The sequence below is a fragment of the Bos taurus genome, chromosome 6 (assembly GCF_002263795.3).
Source record: "Bos taurus isolate L1 Dominette 01449 registration number 42190680 breed Hereford chromosome 6, ARS-UCD2.0, whole genome shotgun sequence".
NCBI classification, from domain to species: Eukaryota; Metazoa; Chordata; class Mammalia; order Artiodactyla; family Bovidae; genus Bos; species Bos taurus.
Window position 1 is genome coordinate 17,168,945 of NC_037333.1, and position 18,820 is coordinate 17,187,764.

Consider the following 18,820-nt stretch of genomic DNA (forward strand, 5'->3'; position numbering starts at 1 on the left):
TAAACTTTTATTTCCTCCTTTCTTCCCTTCCCTGAAGTTCTCAAAGATTCTGATAAAGAATCCATTATCCTAAAAAGAATAGTTCACCATTCTCAGCTTCTGTTATATTCAGTAAGAGCTGTTTACACACCTACTTTGTTCAAAGCATCAGTGGGGCTGGAGAGGGGCAGGGGCAGGAAGCGAGTCATCCATGGACTGCAGTGGGAGAGTTCCTTCAAGGCACTAGTGATGCTTTGGGTGGGCGGAGGGTGAGGAAGGGAGGCCGTTGGGTGACTGAAGCAGTACCCCCTTCATAACACGCCCCAGATTCTGGTTGAGGGCCTCCCTTCATCAAACTCTGGTTGCTGGTTGGTAACTCGTGTTTTGTCATTGATGGGTTCCTCTCTTCTGTGACCTCAGGCAAGGTCAGCCTGTGTATCCCATCACGGGAGGCTTCAGGCAGCCCTACCCATCCTCACTGTCAGTCGACACTTCCATGTCCAGGTAGGTGGAGGTGGAACCGGGCGCGCCAGGACAGGCTGCTCTTGCGCGCTTGCGTCTCGTGCGCCTCTGCTTGCCTCTCGGCCCAGCGGGTGCACAGCTCAGCCCGCGTCTGTCTGCGCAGGGTGCCTGGCTCCCACACTAGGCGTCCTGGGGAGGCCCGGTAGGAGCCAGACTCCACGCCCCACAGCACCAGCCACACCCGTCAGGCAGACGGACCCAGCCCCGCTGGAGACCGTACCTCCTAAAGACTGCACCGCCCCCCGACGGCGGGAGGAGAAACGTCCCCAGAGGGGACATCCTAGGAAGAGCTTGTTCAGTTCCAAACATGCTGGGGGTGGGTCAGCGGGAGAATTCAGACTGGCTTTTTTTTTTTTTTTTCCTGTGGGGAAGGGTGTCTCAGTTTCATGTGACGGTGTCTGAAAAGGCCCAGATAGTCTAGAGCCTTCCTGGCCCGGGGCCGTGAGAAGAGAAGGAACGGGGCCTCCGGGCTGTCAGGCCGTCCGGGCTGTGTGTCCTCGTGTGTGAATCAGGCCCCGTGTGGACGTAGTGGTGTGAAGGTCCGCGAGCTCTGCTGTGCCACACCGCTCTGTGTAACGCTTTTGCCTCTGGAAAGGACAGCTTTTGTGCCCTGTGCTTGATGTACACACATTTGTGGTGTATCATCTGTGTGTTCAATGTGGCTTTTTCAAGGGAGCTAGCATTAACATGCTGGAAGTCAAACTGTTGGGTTAGTAACTGGTTGTGAATCTTAACTTTTTTACCTATGTATGAAATTTGCAGTTTTCTGTGGTGAATTTCAGCTTTTTCAAAAATCATTTTATGCAGTAAATTGTACACCTAACTGGTTGAGAGGGAATGAAATTAATATCCTTCCTCCAAAATATATTTTATACATATATTTTAACATTGTAAAAAAAATTGTGTGATGATAGGATTTTCTCATAGGCAAATAACCAACATCACATATTTTTGCAAATGGTCCATTTTGCAAAGCATCATGATTTGATTGAATGTTTGTATTTTTCCCATGCCTCCTTAATTTTTAAAGATTTGTTTCTGAAATATTACATATCCAAGCAGAGTCCCTTCTTTCCTTCCCAGAAGAAGGAATTAACTGTACAGACGGTGATAAAGACCTGAGAATGTTTTTTGTTGAACTACATGTTTACTTTAAAACAGTTTGAAAGCAGAAGTTTCTAAAGCATATCCAAATTTATCAAAGAGCTTGTTGAAAGTACTGTCTTTGTTTTATTTTTCTTGCATGGCAGTTTCCCTCCTTTGTGTTGGATGGTGGTGGATATTTTGAGATTTTTTTTTTAATGCTCTATAAGCATACTCTGGGAAAAAGCCTTTATTTGAGCTTGTGTATCATTTTTACCTTGAAGCAGAACTGTATCCTTCCCTTTAATTAAATTCTTCCCCTTAATTTTGTTATCAATTTTCCATGAGGCTAGATCCCTCAGACACTACCTTCTTTATGTGTAGAAAATTATTTGGAATGATGCTGATGGCAACCTTATTAAATTAGAGACTGAACAAATCTTCCTGTCCCTTGTCTTCTCAGTTGCTCTCTCCTGATGTTAGGGAAAAAGCCAACAGGAGAAGACTTAATATGAAGGTCCACTCGGATGTAGACAGAGATTTTAAAATATGATGTCTTTAGATTTTAAAACCATCTTAAAAAGCTAAATCTTCATAAAATATTGTATTTCCAATAATTATTCTTACTGAAATTCTTCTCTGAAAACTGCTTTGCAAGAAAAGTGACTCACTTTTTTTTTTTTTTTTAACTCCTATTGCCTAGAGCCCTCCCAGGAAAAATGCCAGATTCCACCATTAGCTTGAAAAAAAAAAAAAAAATCTGTTAGGTGGTGTGTAATTATAAATATTTTCCACCTGAATACAGAAAGGAAAGAAATTAATCATCAGCCTGCTCTTATAGTTAATATGTCTGTGTGTGAAGATGTGTTTTTACTCTCAGCCAATAGCAGTTAGTGAGTTGTTTCAAAATTCCAACCAGCTCTTGCTACAGCAGTACATTTTGTTTTCTCATCTTTCCTTCTTTCAGGTTTTCTCATCATATGATTCCTGGTCCTCCCGGTCCCCACACAACTGGCATCCCTCATCCAGCCATTGTAACGCCTCAGGTCAAACAGGAACACCCCCACACTGACAGCGACCTAATGCACGTGTAAGTCGCCTCTCTCTGCACCTGTGAACACCTTATGGTACCAAGGACTTAAACCCCACAGTTTCTCCTTGGCTGTTGCCGAATTGTACCCCTGCCTGTTATCCTGAAAGTCAGTGTAGCTCCGCCTTGAAAGCTCTGCCCCTGAGGACACCGAGCAGCTTGATTCTCAGTGCTCTGATTTGGTTCTGAGATGAAAAGGAGCACGAATCTCAAAAGATGAAGGGAAACTCACTAAAGAGCAGAGATCTTCAGAGCGGAGAGACTGAAGATATGGAGCTGTTCAGCCATTTAGTGCAAGGCTTTAATTGGGTTCCCACTCTTGGGGAGCCTGAGAGTGAAGTAGATTGGGGGGTTCAGTGCATTTCCTTCTAGAAATACAGTCACCCTGCATCTGCATCAGGGCTTTGGAAGCACTGAATTGAAAGGAAGGGGGCAAACCAAAACCCAGGATTTCCTATCGGACCAGGGTTGTTGCAGGCTCTTACAGCACAGCTGAATTCTCCCAAAAGATTAGTAATTAATTGAATTTCTTAGTCTAGAGTTTGTACTGGAACAGAAGGATGTGGTAGCAGGGAGCATGTGAACATTGTCCATAACACCCCTGCAAGTACAGGCAAATCCAGCATGCATTTGTCTGGGGGAGAGAGTCTAAGGTTTCATTAGCTTCTCAGAGGAGCGCTGACCCACCGAAGTTAAGAATGCCAGTTCTAGAGGAGGACTGACTTCCTGCACTGTATGTTCAGCTTTTCCTAAGGTGACCAGGGAGCATCTAAAATCTAGATGCAGCATCTGCACAAGCCCATATAGGTAAGCTTTCGCAAACCAAAGGATCCTTATGTATCAGCAGTAGATGAGTCACTCATTTAAGTGGACAGTGTCCTGGGGGCTTATAGAGAGCCCAGAGGGTGGTCCCAGCCTGAGGTGGACTCATGAAATAAGCGGATGCTCTGCTCCTCTCCTCCCATCTCTTCCTGATTCGTCTAACCCCTTCCCCACTCCCAACTTTTAGGAAGCCTCAGCATGAACAGAGAAAGGAGCAGGAGCCAAAAAGACCTCACATTAAAAAGCCTCTGAATGCTTTTATGTTATACATGAAAGAAATGAGAGCGAATGTCGTAGCTGAGTGTACTCTAAAGGAAAGTGCAGCTATCAACCAGATTCTAGGCAGAAGGGTAAGTAGTGGGATGGTATGTAAATGTTTATGGTAACCATGGAACTGGTTCATTAACAGCTGCCCAAATGCACTTACACATCAGGTAGTCATAGAATCATCTGTATAGTCACCAGTCACTCGGGGAATAACAGAGAGAGCATGACAACCTTTAGGAGGAATGATATGATGCATTGTATCAACAACTGAGATTGTATCTGGCACTTGGAACATTTCCTGTAAATGATAACTATTTTCCTATTATCATACGTTAAATGAGTATATCTTGAGTGTCTTTTATGTGCCAGGCAGTGTAGTAGGCATTACATAATGTTTGCTGAGTAAAATAGATGTAGTCCTTGCCTTCACAGATCTTGAAGTTTTGTGACAGGATACTGATATGAAATAATTCCCTATTATATATATAATTAAAATTGTGATAAATACTGTTAATATGAAGAGCAAGAATCAGAGAATAATGGAGGTGGGGTGGGGCTGGGGAATGGCCCCCTGAGAAAGTAGTTGAGAGATGAGTGGGGGTTAACCCCTGATGAAGGGGGTGAGGTGGACTGTCCCCACATGAAGCAGTGTGTGTGCGTGTGTGTGTGCGTGTGTGTGTGCGTGTGTGTGTGTGTGCAGACTCTGAAGCAAGCAAGCAGCGAGCTACAGCAAGGCCTGTGGGGCCAGCCACATTTCTGGATAAACCCTGGCAGTCAGCAGTGGCTGCTCCTTCCAAGACGTAAGCAGATCATTCTACCTTAAAGCTTTACATAGAAGAATTGGTGTGGGCCGGAGAAGTCTTAATTCTAGAAGCATTGTTCTCTGATTCTCCAGGTGTACATGGGCCAGGTTTCTCGATCGCCCACCTTTGCTGTTGATGTTGTTGCTTTCACCCATGCAGAGGTATTTTTCTGAGCACCTGTCATGTCCCAGGCACTAGACTTATAACTAGAACAGATGCTCTTAGATTTCTTTGTCCAGCCATCAGCCCAGAGACGAGTCAGTCCTTCCCAGTACTTTTCTCAGGGTTGAAATGGGTTTAGTTGGGTATCTGAAGGGTGGTGGAGAAAATTGGAATTTTTCTCATTGAAATTGCATTTTACTATAATTACATTGAAGTTTTAGGAATGCTTCAGCTTAACTTGTATGATGCTCTTCATATACGTGTGGTGACTTCTTAAAATATGACCTTGTGTATTTGTTTTTGCAAACTCTCAAGAAATTCATGGTTTGCAAATGAACATTCAGGAGAAGGAAGGTCTTGACAACCTTTGTGGGACTTAAAGTCATGTTTTAGCTGTTGCTGATGAACGTTTTCATCATGTTTGTTAAAAACCTCATACATTTCAGCATCCATGACAGAAAACATTAGGAGATTTCCAGTCCATGTGAGGAAAGCAGATGGCGGAGAGCAGGCGTTGTTGAATTATAGATTCCTCTTGGATGGCATAAAAACGCAGCTATTTCCAATCTTCAAGACACCAGGGTTTCGGGGGTAGGATGTGGTGGCAGATTATAGCTCTTTTGGTGCCCTGTGTACAATACTCTATCTCCCTGTGGATTCTTAAACACTTAATAACAATAATTACAATGATTTTCAAAGCCAGATCATAGCAGATGAGTGATTCCCATCATTTTTTTCCCCCCTGAACCTTCAAAAGAAGAAATTAGAGGAAAAGAAGGGTTCCTTTTTTAGCTTGTGTAAAATCTTATTCCCCCTCACCCCAAGTTAAAGGTCCATGGTCCTCCAGTGGGAATTATTTTCCTGCTCAAGAGAGTTAAGGATATAATATGGATGTATGCTTCCTATTTTTAATGCACATTTCCAACAGTTGCTACTTTGTCAGCTCCCTTAACAATCCCCAGATCAGAGCATGTGTCCTAAAGGATGGTTCTCATTTAGGGTCTCTCTCTGTCTTTGATTTGGACACCTGTTTCTATTTATAGGCCTCTGAGATCTTTGATTAAGATCAGGTTTTCTATCCTTTCATAACTCCCCTCTGGCAGGATAGTTCTTGCTAGTTCTTTAAAGTTCCTAGCTTTAAAATCATGAAGTTTTACACTAGGATAATTAGAATTCTTAATAGTGGAATTGAAATTCATGCTGGAACATTTTTTCTTTTGATTTTTACTCACCTTTATCTCTAACATAGAAATGTTCATTCATATGAATGACTCAGTTTTCTTCTTCATATTATAAATAATAACATAAATATTATTTTATGGTTTTTCTTTTCAGACCTTCTAGACTATTAAAGGAAGTCCATTTATTGCATATTTAGTGTCAGAATTTCTAAATCTTGGACCTGTGTTAAGTTTCTTCAAATGGGTACTTTCCCAACAACTTGATGAATCTTTCAGTAAGCAAAAGAGATGGAAAAACGTTTTTAGTCAATATGTTTCAGAAATGCCTGTTGATATCATCTTTCTAGCTTGCATCAGACTTTACTTTTGTTTTCAATGTAAAACTTTAATATCATAATTTTACTGAACTGTTTTACTCTAGTAAATGATGCTTCGTTTGTGAATTGCATTTGTGAATTGTAAATCCCTAGGAACTAAAAGCAGTTGGAAAGGCAGGTAAGCAGTTTAGTTTGTGGTCTGTTTTTTCACTTTGAATTTTGCTCAGTTTTGTTAGCTGGGGTCTTGTCAACCTAAGTTTCCTGCTGGAACTGAAAAATTCCTGCTTGTTTAACCGGTTGTTTGGGCAGAAGACCCAACCTCCATATGTATTTTGGGAGATAAGTTTTATTTACAAGTCCAGATAAAATATATCTCTATACTGACATATTGCAGTAGCATGAGAGATTATTGATCAAATGAATGAACAAATTTACAAAGTAAGACTTCTTATCTTTTTTTCTTCTTAGTCTTCTTTTTGTTCCTTTTTGATAATGCCTTGCCTCTTGCCAATCATGTTAGCACCAGAACTATCTAAATACTAATGATGAGTCTTTTTTTTTTAAGGTAGGCTGATCTCTTGCACTGTGCCTGGTGTGGCTTTTTCTCCCCGTGAAGGGCTCTAGGTCAGAACCTCAGGTTTAGAAAAGTGGCTTCCCTTGTGGCTCAGCTGGTAAAGAATCTGCCTGCAATGCGGGAGACCTGGGTTCGATCCCTGGGTTGGGAAGATCCCCTGGAGAAGGGAATGGCTACCCACTCCAGTATTCTGGCCTGGAGAATTCCATGGACTGTGTAGTCCATGGGGTCATAGAGAGTTGGACACAACTGAGTGACTTAAACTTTCTTTCACTTTCAGTGGACAGAGGCAGTGTGACTTTTCCTGCCTCAGCTTCCACTGCTCCCCAGACATGCCTTTTTAGGCTCAGCTTGACTAATTGTGATTACTCTGCTGGTACAAAGAATTGTGTCTCAGGTAACTTCTTTCAGGTTTTGTATTTTTTCTGTCACCTCCCCATCTCCCGTCCCTCCCTCCCCCACCTTTTTTTTTTTTAAGAAAAGTATATTATTTGATTTGCCTGTAGGCTCAGGCCAAGTCCACTGAGTGTCATGGTTCTTAACTTTACACTCTGCACTTTAAAGCAATTAAATCATTGTCCTATCAACTTAGAGGCTCTGGCCGTCAAGGGGCGGTTTGAAGGAAGTGGAATCCGTTGCCCTGCCTGTGGGTCCCACCACCTCTGGGCCGGAGGCTGGAGGGGAGGCCAGGATGAGCCACAGGCGCTGTGGTGCTGTGCTCTCTTTGGGTGAGGTCCCCTCCTGCCAGGGGCAAGGGCAGCAATTGTTTGCGTCCTTGAGGAGGCAGGTCCCCATTGTGCTGTAGGTCCTGTGTCCTGACCACTGGACCACGGTCCTCAAGCACAGCCTCTTCTTGCTCACCGGCCTCTCTCCCTCACTTCTCCTTCCCTTCTCCAGTCCAGTCATACCTTTCTGTCCATAATTAAAACAAGAGAGTAATTAAAATAAATATGCACAGTAGACATGAATGAGAAAGAACCACCCAGCCTTTAACAGGAAGTGAAATGGAAGCAGTACACCCTAGAATTGGGAGCGCTGGAGTGGAAGCGGGACTCATCCAGAGTGTGTGCAGGCGTGAGTGGTGTGGGCTCTGGCCCATGCCTCCTACAGCCACTGCCCCTGTGCCATCACCTCTGGCCAGTGGGTCCCCCAGAGTGCAGCCAGTTCTCTGGGAGTGGCTGACAACAGACCCTGGCATTTGGGAAGTAGGAAGACGCACTAGGAGACTGCTCACAGGGGGCCTGGGGTAAGTTTTATGTAAACACACACAAAGTGTCAGTGTTGTTGTTCAGTCATGCAGTCGTGTCCGACTCTGCAACCCCATGGACTACAGCACGCCAGGCCTCCCTGTCCCTCACCATCTCCCGGAGTTTGTGATGTCATCCATCCATCTCATCCTCTGACATCCTCTTCTTCTTCTGCCCTCGATCTTTCTCAGCATCAGGGACTTTTTCAGTGAGTCAGCTCTTCACATCAGATAACCAAAATAGTGGAGCTTCAGCTTCAGCATCTGTCCTTCCAGTGAATATTCTGGGTTGATTTCCCCTCAGATTGACTGCTTTGATCTCCTTGCTGTCCAAGGGATTCTCAGGAGTCTTCTCCAGCACCACAGTTCAAAGGCATCAATTCTTTGACATTCTGTCTTCTTTTTGCTTCTTAGAAGAAATGTAGTAGCCCTCATAATCAACAAGAGTCTGAAATGCAATTCATGGATGCAATCTCAAAAACAACAGAATGATCTCTGTTTGTTTCCAAGGCAAACCAGTCAATATCACAGTAATCCAAGTCTATGCCCCAACCAGTAATGCTGAAGAAGCTGAATTTGAATGGTTCTATGAAGACCTATAAGACCTTCTAGAAATAACACCCCAAAGAGATGTCTTTTTCATTATAGGGAACTGGAATGCAAAAGTAGGAGATCAAGAGATACCTGGAATAATAGGCAAAATTGCCCTTAGAGTACAAAATGAAGCAGAGCAAAGGCTAACAGAGTTTTGCCAAGAGAACACACTGGTTATAGCAAACACCTTCTTCCAACAACACAAGAGAAGACTCTACACATGGACATCAGCAGATGATCAATACCAAAATCAGATTGATTATGTTCTTTGCAGCCAAAGATGGAGAAGCTCTATACAGTCAGCAGAAACAAGACCGGGAGCTGACTGTGGCTTAGATCATGAACTCCTTATTGCCAAATTCAGACTTAAATTGAAGAAAGTAGGGAAAACTACTAGACCACTCAGGTATGACCTAAATCAAATCCCTTATGATTATACAGTGGAAGTGAGAAATAGATTAAAGGGATTAGATCTGATAGAGTTCCTGAAGAACTATGGACAGAGGTTCATGACATTGTACAGGAGGCAGTGATGAAGACCATCCCCAAGAAAAAGAAATGCAAAAAGGCAAAATGGTTGTCTGAGGAGGCCTTACAAATAGCTGAGAAAAGAAGAGAAGCTAAAGGCAAAGGAGAAAAGGAAAGATACACCCATTTGAATGCAGAGTAAGCCTTCCTCAGTGATCAGTGCAAAGCAATAGAGGAAAACGATAGAATGGAAAGACTAAAGATCTCTTCAAGCAAATTAGAGATAACAAGGAAACACTTCATGCAAAGATGGGCTCAGTAAAGGACAGAAATGGTATGGACCTAACAGAAGCAGAAGATATTAAGAGGTGGCAAGAATACACAAAAGAACTGTACAAAATATATTTTCATGACCCAGATAACCACAATGGTGTGATCACTCACCTAGAGCCAGTCATCCTGGAATGCGAAGTCAAGTGGGCCTTAAGGAAGTATCAGTACAAACAAAGCTAATGGAGGTGATGGAATTCCAATTAAGCTATTTCCAATCCTGAAAGATGATGCTGTGAAAGTGCTGCACTCAATATGCCAGCAAATGTGCAAAACTCAGCAGTGGCCACAGGACTGGAAAAGGCCGGTTTTCATTCCAGTCCCAAAGAAAGGCAGTGCCAAAGGGTGTTCAAACTATCGCACAATTGCACTCATCTCACATGCTAGCAAAGTAATGCTCAAAATTCTACAAGCCAGGCTTCAACAATACATGAGCCATGAACTTCCATGATGTTGAAGCTGGATTTAGAAAAGGCAGAGGAACCAGAGATAAAATTGCCAACATCCATTGGATCATCAAAAAAGCAAGGAGTTCCAGAAAAACATCTGCTTTATTGACTACGCCAAAGCCTTTGACTGTGTGGATCACAACAAACTGTGGAAAATTCTGAAAGAGGTAGGAATACCAGACCACCTGACCTTCTTCCTGAGAAATCTGTATGCAGGTCAAGAAGCAACAGTTAGAACTGGACATGGAACAACAGACTGGTTCCAAATAGGGAAAGGAGTACATCAAGGCTGTATATTGTCACCCTGCTTATTTAATTTATATGCAGAGAACATCATGAGAAACGCTGGGCTGGATGAAGCAAAAGCTGGAATCCATAAGATTGCCAAGAGAAATACAAATAGCCTCAGATACACAGATGACACCACCCTTATGGCAGAAAGTGAAGAAAAACTAAAGACCCTCTTGATGAAAGTGAAAGAGGAGAGTGAGAAAGTTGGCTTAAAGCTCAACATTCAGAAAACTAAGATCATGGCATCTGGTCCCATCACTTCATGGCAAATGGATGGGGAAAACAGTGGAAACAGTGGAGAGACTTTGATTTTTTGGACTCCAAAATCACTGCAGATGGTGACTGTAGACATGAAATTAAAAGACACTTGCTCCTTGGAAGAAAAGCTATGACCAACCTAGACTAGACAGCATATTAAAAAGCGGAGACATTACTTTGCCAACAAAGATCTGTCTAATCAAAGCTATGGTTTATCCAGTAGTCATGTATGGATGTGAGAATTGAACTCTACAGAAAGCTGAACACTGAAGAATTGATCCTTTTGAACTGTGGTGTTGAAGAAGACTCTTGAGAATCCCTTGGACTGCAAGGAGATCCAACCAGTCAATCCTAAAGGAAATCAATCAGCTCTGAATATTCATTGGAAAGACTGACGCTGAAGCTAAAACTCCAATACTTTGGCCACCTGATGAGAAGAACTGACCCATTGGAAAAGACCCTGATGCTGGGAAAGACTGAAGGCAGGAGAAGGGGATGACAGAGGATGAGATGGTTGGATGGCATCACTGACTTGATGGACATGAATTTGAGCAAGCTCCGAGAGTTGGTGATGCACAGGGAAGCCTGGGTTGCTACAGTCCATGGGGTCACAAATAGTCGGACACAACTGAGCACCTGAACTGCCTTCTTTATGGTCCAGCTCTCACAAGCATTTTTGACCATTGGAAAGACCACAGCCTTGACTGTATGAACTTGGTTGGCAGAGTAATGTCTCTGCTTTTCAACACCCTGTCTAGGTTTGTCATCGCTTTCCTGCCAAGAAGCCATCGTCTTCTGATTTCATGACTGCAGTCACTGTCCGCAGTGATTTTTGGAGACCTAGATGAGGAAAGCTATTTCTACCTTTTCCCCTTCTATTTGCCACACAGCTGGATGCTATGATCTTAGTTTTTTTAATATTTAGTTTTAAGCTAGCTCTTTGACTCTACTCCTTCACCTTCATCAAGAGGCTCTTGGTTCCTCTTCACTTTCTGCCATTAGAGTGGTATCATCTGCATATCTGAGGTTGTTGATATTTCTCCTGCCTATCTTGATTCCAGCTTGTAACTCATCCAGCCCAGCATTTCTCATGATGTGCTTGGTGTATGGTTTAAACAAACAGGGTGACAGCAGACATCCCTGCTGTACTCCTTTTTCTATCTTGAACCAGTTATTCCATACAGGATTCAGGCTGCTTAAAATCCCAAACAGTGCCTTGCAGTTTTGCTCTGTATGATCTATAGATACCTGTTACCTAAAGGGAAATGGAAAATTTGCAAGGTGTCAAGTGCTACATTCTCCAAATTAGATCCTACAGTCTGAAAGTGCAGATGTCAAAATGAATTGAGGCCATGCTCCTTGTTTTCCATCAGAAGACCAAAACACACAGTGTGCATGGTGATTATAGTGTTACCTGTGTTCTCCCTGTGGACAATTAGTGTTTCTGTAAGTGTGAGGGGAGGCTGAAGAGACTGAGACAGACTGACTTTTGATGTCTTGCTTTATAGACAGGATCATATGATGAAGGTTTCAGATTCCTCATATGACAGAGTGGGAGAGTGTGCATGTGAGGTGAGGAGATATCTGTGTGGAAAAGACCTGTGGAAATTTTGCATTAATAAATAGCAGTTGGACTCAATGGCAGAATATGCCACAAACTATGAAAAAGGGGTAAGTTGGGTGTTGAAGCTTACTGGTGAACATTCCCTTTAACTGGCCCTGGAGAAGAGAAAGGCTGGGCAAGAGGCCACTTCATTTTGGATACTTGGACAGGTTTCATGTAATGTGAGAGCAGGACAGGAAAACAAAAGTTGGAATCTCGTTGCAGCCACCAAACTCCAGATGGATTTCTGCAACACGTGGTCTTCTGCCATTTAAAAATCAAAGTTTACATTCTTAACATTTTCATTCTCCACTGTCTGAAATATGAAATATATAATACTATTGCTGTTTTGCTTTTACTTGATTTTTTCCCCCTCCTTCCCCTTTGTTTTTCAGTGGCATGCCCTCTCTCGTGAAGAGCAGGCTAAATATTATGAATTAGCGCGGAAGGAAAGACAGCTACATATGCAGCTCTATCCAGGCTGGTCTGCAAGAGACAATTATGTAAGCGCCTTCTGCACACCGACGGCTCTCTCTTCTCGCTCGTTCTCTCCCTGTGTTGCTCTCCTAAGGGAAATGTGTTGTAGAGTGGAACTAATGCTGGCATTGTTTTCTATTTTTGAAAGTTAATGAACTTTGTAATAAAGACTTCATGGTTATATTTCATTTTGAAAACTGCGCTGTCATAATTTTTTGGCTATATGCTAATGACATTTTTTAAGTAAGATTTTTTAATCAAAAAAATCCTAATCATTAAAATGTTGGTGAAAAGATTGTTTTTAAAGCCCGCAGTCTCATCATGTAAATAATGATGAGATTATTATTATTAATAACTAGTTAACTATCTTCCAGTATATTTTCTGTGCATATTTTTCCATTTTTACTTGGATGTGTGTTTGAGGGAGGGCAGGTGGGTTTGTATATACATACACTTTTGTGCCATGCTACTTGCTCTTATATACAATACGCGTTTTTTCTGTTATGGCATAGTGTTTCTATGTATCAGTTTTAATAGGTATACAATATACATTGAGTGAATGTCACAATTAACCATTTTCCCCTGATTTTTAGATATGTTATTTTTTTTTAATAAGTGGAAATAATCCTATGATGAACTGTGCATAATAACAGGGTTTTTTTCCCTGTATTTAGGACTTATTTTTATAGGATAGATTCAAAGTAGTGAAATTGTTGAGTACAGATTATAAAGGCTTTTGATATATATTAGATTTCTTTCCAAAAAGGATTATGTTATTTTACACTTATTATAGTGTATTCATGTGACTGTTTTGCCACAGACTAATTAGAGCTAGGTAAAAATCCACTTTTTTGTTTCATATTAACATACCCTGATGTCCATTATATATTTTATTTAGATGGAGTAGGTATTATCATAATTTTCAGTTCAGTTCAGTTGCTCAGTCATGTCCGACTCTTTGCGACCCCATGAATCGCAGCACTCCAGGCTTCCCTGTCCATCACCAACTCCCAGAGTTCACCCAAACTCATGTCCATCGAGTCAGTGATGCCATCCAGCCATCTCATCCTCTGTCGTCCCCTTCTCCTCCCTCCCTCAATCCCTCCCAGCATCAGAGTCTTTTCCAATGAGTCAAGTCTTCGCATGAGGTGGCCAAAGTATTGGAGTTTCAGCTTTAGCATCAGTCCTTCCAAAGAACACCCAGGACTGATCTCCTTTAGAATGGACTGGTTGGATCTCCTTGCAGTAAGCACCTCATTTTTATTTCCAGTTGTTTTATTACTTTATAGTTTGAACATCTTGTTCTTGTCTTGATACAACAAAAACTACTTCTGAGAAAGAATATTGTAAGTGATATCAGTTGTATCCTATTTTATAGAGGGGAATGTTTTTGGTCACTTAAGCTCTTAATTTAAAAATTTGAAGATCATTTTCATGTTTCTTGTGAGGCTCGCATTCAAAGTGCCAGCTAGGACAGTCTTCTTATTAGATGTAGTTGTCCTTTTTAAGAACGGTGAATCCATGAATCAACATGTAGATTACCGTGTGGCCATTGCTGTGCATGATCCTGTGGGGCCACAAGTATGAGGTCATACTTCCCATATAATGAGGCACAGAGACTTTGGGAACACAGTCTCCTGTAACATGTTGGAAGAAAAAGTCCCTACTGGTCAGGATTTGGAGCCTCCTCATTGGATACAAGTCTGACATAGGAAGTAAGAGTCCTGCTGTTTGTGACTTGGGAGCAGCAGCTTCATCGACTCTCCTGGATTGTGTGTTGGTTGTTTTAGTAACTGCTGCATGCCAATTGTCAAGAACTGTCTCAAATGCTTTGTGTGTTGTTTTCTAGTCCTTAGGATAATCCTGTGACATAAACAGTATTGTTACATTTTACAGATGAGGGAAATTGAAGAGTCAAGAGGTTAGGTAACTTGTCTGGGGCTATGTAGTGGCTAAGGAACAGCCAAGTCCCCCAGGCTGCACAGTCTATGCCATTTCCCTCCCCCAGACAGACCAGCTTGGTCTTCCAGGGCCTCCTTAGGAAGACAGCTTTAGTTGAAGAGTTTCCTCTCAGAACTGGCTTCTGTTCTCTGGACTGTATTTTCTGGATAGAGCCTCTGTGATGCCCTTTAGGTGGGAAGATCAATCCCCCACCTAAACGGTTTCAGTCCTAAAGTATACTCCTTTAACCCTGTCCTGGGTCTCTTCTGGATGTGGTTGGCCTGTAGGGAAGAATGGTCTTCCTTCTTTGACCCCCTGGGAGAGCTTTGCTGTGCTGAGAGTTTACATAGATTAAGTGTTGCATGTTGAATGTCTTTTTTTTCTTTTTATGTTATTGAAGTACAGTTGATTTACAGTGTTCATTTCTGTTGTACAGCAAAGTGATTCAGTTATCTGTGTGTGTGTATATATATATATACACACTTTTTTATATTATTTTCCATTATGGTTTACCACAGGATACTGAATAGAGTTCCCTGTTCTGTACAATAGGAACTGGTTGTTTATCCATCCTCTACGTAATAGTTTGCATCTGTCCCAAACACCCAATCCTTTCCTTCCCCACCCCACCCACCTTGGCAACCAAAGGTTCCATATGTCTGTGAGTTTATTTCTGTGTCATAGATGTGTTCATCTGTGTTGTACTTTAGATTCTACATACAGGTGATATCATGTCTTTGAATGAAGTTTCTGATCCTTAAAGAGTGAGTTGCCACTTATAAAAAGAGATAAAAGAAACATATGTTATTTTTCTCTCTCTACCCTCCTCTCCATGTGGAGAGATGGGAAGTAGTTTTTAAGGAAGACCAGTGTAATGTGAATTTTCCTTTAAAGATTTTCCTTGGCACAACTTTTAAAGGAAGTTGTTTGCACAGTTTGACTTTTAGGATCTCTTTGAATGAAGGGGAACCCCAGCTTTGTAACTTAAAATTTTTATAATAATCAAAATAAGCCTGTTAATTACTAAGGCAAACAGAAGTCAATCAAGTGGTATCAATTTAGCTAAAGATATTACGGAGTATTCTTAGAAGTACAAGAATACAGTCTAAATAAGATATATGCCCTGTAACTTAGCTTTTCATTGTCAGAATGCTATCCTAATGCTCACTGAGATCATATTAAATATATATCTCAATATTTAATATTAAAATGCCCTAAGGCATCACAGATTGTAAAGCTTCAATTTGTTTTTATAACTTTCATTTTTATAACTGGCTTTCATAAATCAACAGTGAACATATATTGTTAGGTGTATTGTTATATTTGTATTATTGGAGCTTCTAAATGTAGTGCTTAAAACCCCAGTACTATTTATGATTTTCATGAAAAGTTTATTTACTACACATGAAATTTTGTTTGTTTTTGTGTATTCTAACACAAATATATCCAAACTCCTTAATTTTGTCTACCATAAAGGTAAGTTCTCTTGAAGCACAGGTGTATTCCTAGAATATAGTACAGGTGATTTCACAAAAGCAACATTAGTCTGACATGTCAGGCCACAGTTGCCTGTTCTAAGCACGTGCTAGGCATGTGCTGGGTGGCAGAGACGAGCGGAGGTTCAGGCAGTGCTAACAGCCCTGTGATCAGCGGCCCAGGGACACAGCTCATCATGGCCCCTGTGAGGAGTCAGGCTATGGTGGGAAGCTCTCAGAGAAGAGTCCTAAATGACACTGGAGATGAATCTTAAAAGGGTGAATGGGAGCTTGGAGGAGGAGGAGGTGAGGAAGAAAGCTCCGTGTACGTGAAACTACCTTATTGCGCCTTCTGAAAACCATGTCATCGCATCTGAAAGGGAGACAGTAGATGCCTATGAGGAGCATGTGCTTCCTCTGTCCGCTCCCCTCTCCCTGGAGTACCTTAATCATCTTAAAGACGACTCCACTATTTTTGGTATGCCATTTCCCAAGGCTACTAATATCTGTTGTTTGCCTTAGTGTTTAAGAGGACAGTTTCAGTCAACTTTCCCAAGATCAGGTCATGTGACATGGAAAAAAACTATCTTGAGGTGCATAAAAATACATACTTTTATATATGTATACAATATACTCAATATAATCTTATGGTTTTATTTTTTGTGAATGTGATTATTACAGCAGACAGAGAAACTGGATGTGATATGTGTTCTGTTATACTTATTTGAAAAGACCATCCTAATCTAGGTTGGCCATTTACTATTCATATAAGTGGAATACATACTGTGTCTATGCCTTGTTACAGTTATTTTTGAGGGGAAAGTAATTATGAAGGAAAACAGAAAATTAAACCAGGATAAATAGACCTAAAATGCAAATATGTGATTAAGATGATTTTGAAATGTATTTTAAATTGCAGGCATATTCATGTTATTATGTCTTTTGGGAAGCTAGGTCTTCAGCTGCCATAAATAAGTCTCTACAATTACCTTTTGAGTTTTCTCAGGTTCTGTCTTACCCTCCTACTGCTGTCTCGGTTATGTCGTGTCTGTGCCACAGGGGCTGAAGATCCTGTTAACATAGTGGATTTTTAATTACATGGTCGAATTCATAGTAAGGAAGATTTATCATCACCTCTACCAGAAGTGGATTCTAAGTGCGATGGTTAGCAATAAAAGGAGTACCGGAGTACCTCCTTATGTGGGCTTCCTTGAGTGGGAGGTGGTGTCTGTGGCCACAGCCCTTGTTGTTGTTTAGCTGCTAAGTCGTGTCTGGCTCTCTGCTACCCCGTGGACTGTAGCTGCCAGGTTCCTCTGTCCATGGGACTTCCCAGGCAAGAATCCTGGAGTGGGTCTTCATTTCCTTCTCCAGGGGATCTTCCCGACCCACGGGCTGAACCTGCGTCTTCTGCGTTGGCAGGTGGATTCTTTACCCCTGAGCCACCAGGGAAGCCCACCACAGCCCTGGGACATCATTAGCCTGTGTGTGTGTGGTCACTTACAATATTAAATGTGAAGCCAAAAAGACAAAGGTCACAGATCAGAATTGTTCTCTTGCTCTCGGTTTCTAGGTACAGATGGTAAAGAAAGAGATATTGAGGTGTCTTAGCTCTCAGTTGACTGCCTGCCTGTCCTTTTGTATCACGTGCGTCCATGTGCTCACAGTGCAGTCTGTGACAGTGTGCCTGTCTTCTTCCAGGGTAAGAAAAAGAAGAGGAAGAGAGAGAAGCTACAGGAATCCACATCAGGTAGGCCCCGTGTGACTTCCCAGCCCGCTCTGCTTCTGAGGAACACCTTTAAAGCAGTCTGCATCTTTCTATACACTGCTTTATTTTTCAATTATACTGTGATTCCTAAACTCGGCTTTTCTTCCTGAAATTCTTTTAAAATGTTTGCAAGACCTTTCTTTTAAATGTGACTATGTGAAGGTACCTCTAAAAAGCTCCCCCAATCCCTGTTACCGGGAATCCTCGTTGTTAACTGTGATTGTTTTCTTTTTTCCTTAGTTTTGTTTTTGCTTTTGTTGTGTGTCTTCTCTTTGCTTTAACGCTCCTGTTCTTCTAGTTGCATAATTCCTCACATTACAGTTTTTTATGATGACCCTGTGATATGCCACCTTGTATCCCCTGGAGAATCTTTTCTATGGTTTGGGGTTATTTAAAAATATAAAACATGATGCTAGGGTTTATCTTTCCTGTACAATAATTCAAGGCATCAATCAGTGAGGTCCTATTTATTTCCCCTTTTCTTTCATTAAAGATAAGGCCTCTACTTGTACTGCACAAATAAAAAATGGCTGGTATAAGAACCATAAAAAATAAAGCAAAGAGGTCCACATTATATTGTAGCTACTACGTATTTGGAATGTACAAAAACCTCTTCAATAAAAATTTGTTAAAGACACAATTTTCTGCAGGTACAGGTCCAAGAATGACAGCTGCCTACATCTGAAACATGGTAAGAACGACTCTCTGGTCCTACTGACGTTATTTATAAACAGAGGCACTTGCTTGTGAATCTTCTTGCTTATACTGATGCCGTTCAGCATTGCTCCTTTAAAGAGGAAAGACCACCAAAATCCAAGCAGTGCTTTAAAACATCTGATGGTTTTTATACCGGCTATAGACTTGCAATATAGTATGTGTCTCTCTTCTTCCCTTTTTTGCCCCTTTAATCTTTCTCCATTCCCTTTCCCCTAATTCTTGTCAAACATTCCTTACTAACCAGTGGCAATCTGCCTGCTTAAAAGACAAATAACAAAACCCAGCAAAATGCCATCTTACTCTGCAAACCGGGGGCTGTGCTGGAGGAACTCAGGCCCACACTGGCCCAGGACTTGGAAGGTTTTGCTCTGTAGAGACTTTTTCTCAGTTGGGATGATATATAGAG

General features: G+C 41.7%; 1 protein-coding gene across 8 annotated transcripts in view; it reads left to right on the forward strand.

Annotated features, from left to right (window-relative positions):
- LEF1 (lymphoid enhancer binding factor 1) overlaps positions 1–18,820 on the forward strand; it is a 117,293-nt gene that overhangs the window by 85,561 nt on the left and 12,912 nt on the right. For 4 of the 8 annotated variants that reach the window (XM_005207653.5, XM_005207656.5, XM_024993309.2 and 1 more), the window contains 5 exons: positions 400–483; positions 2,552–2,674; positions 3,684–3,846; positions 12,435–12,542; positions 17,631–17,679. In XM_005207653.5, coding sequence (XP_005207710.1) covers positions 400–483; positions 2,552–2,674; positions 3,684–3,846; positions 12,435–12,542; positions 17,631–17,679 — 527 coding nt within the window. Of the gene's footprint in view, positions 1–399; positions 484–2,551; positions 2,675–3,683; positions 3,847–12,434; positions 12,543–17,630; positions 17,680–18,347; positions 18,389–18,820 lie in introns of all 8 variants that reach the window. The other 4 variants (XM_005207657.5, NM_001192856.1, XM_005207655.5 and 1 more) reach the window with 3 other exon arrangements.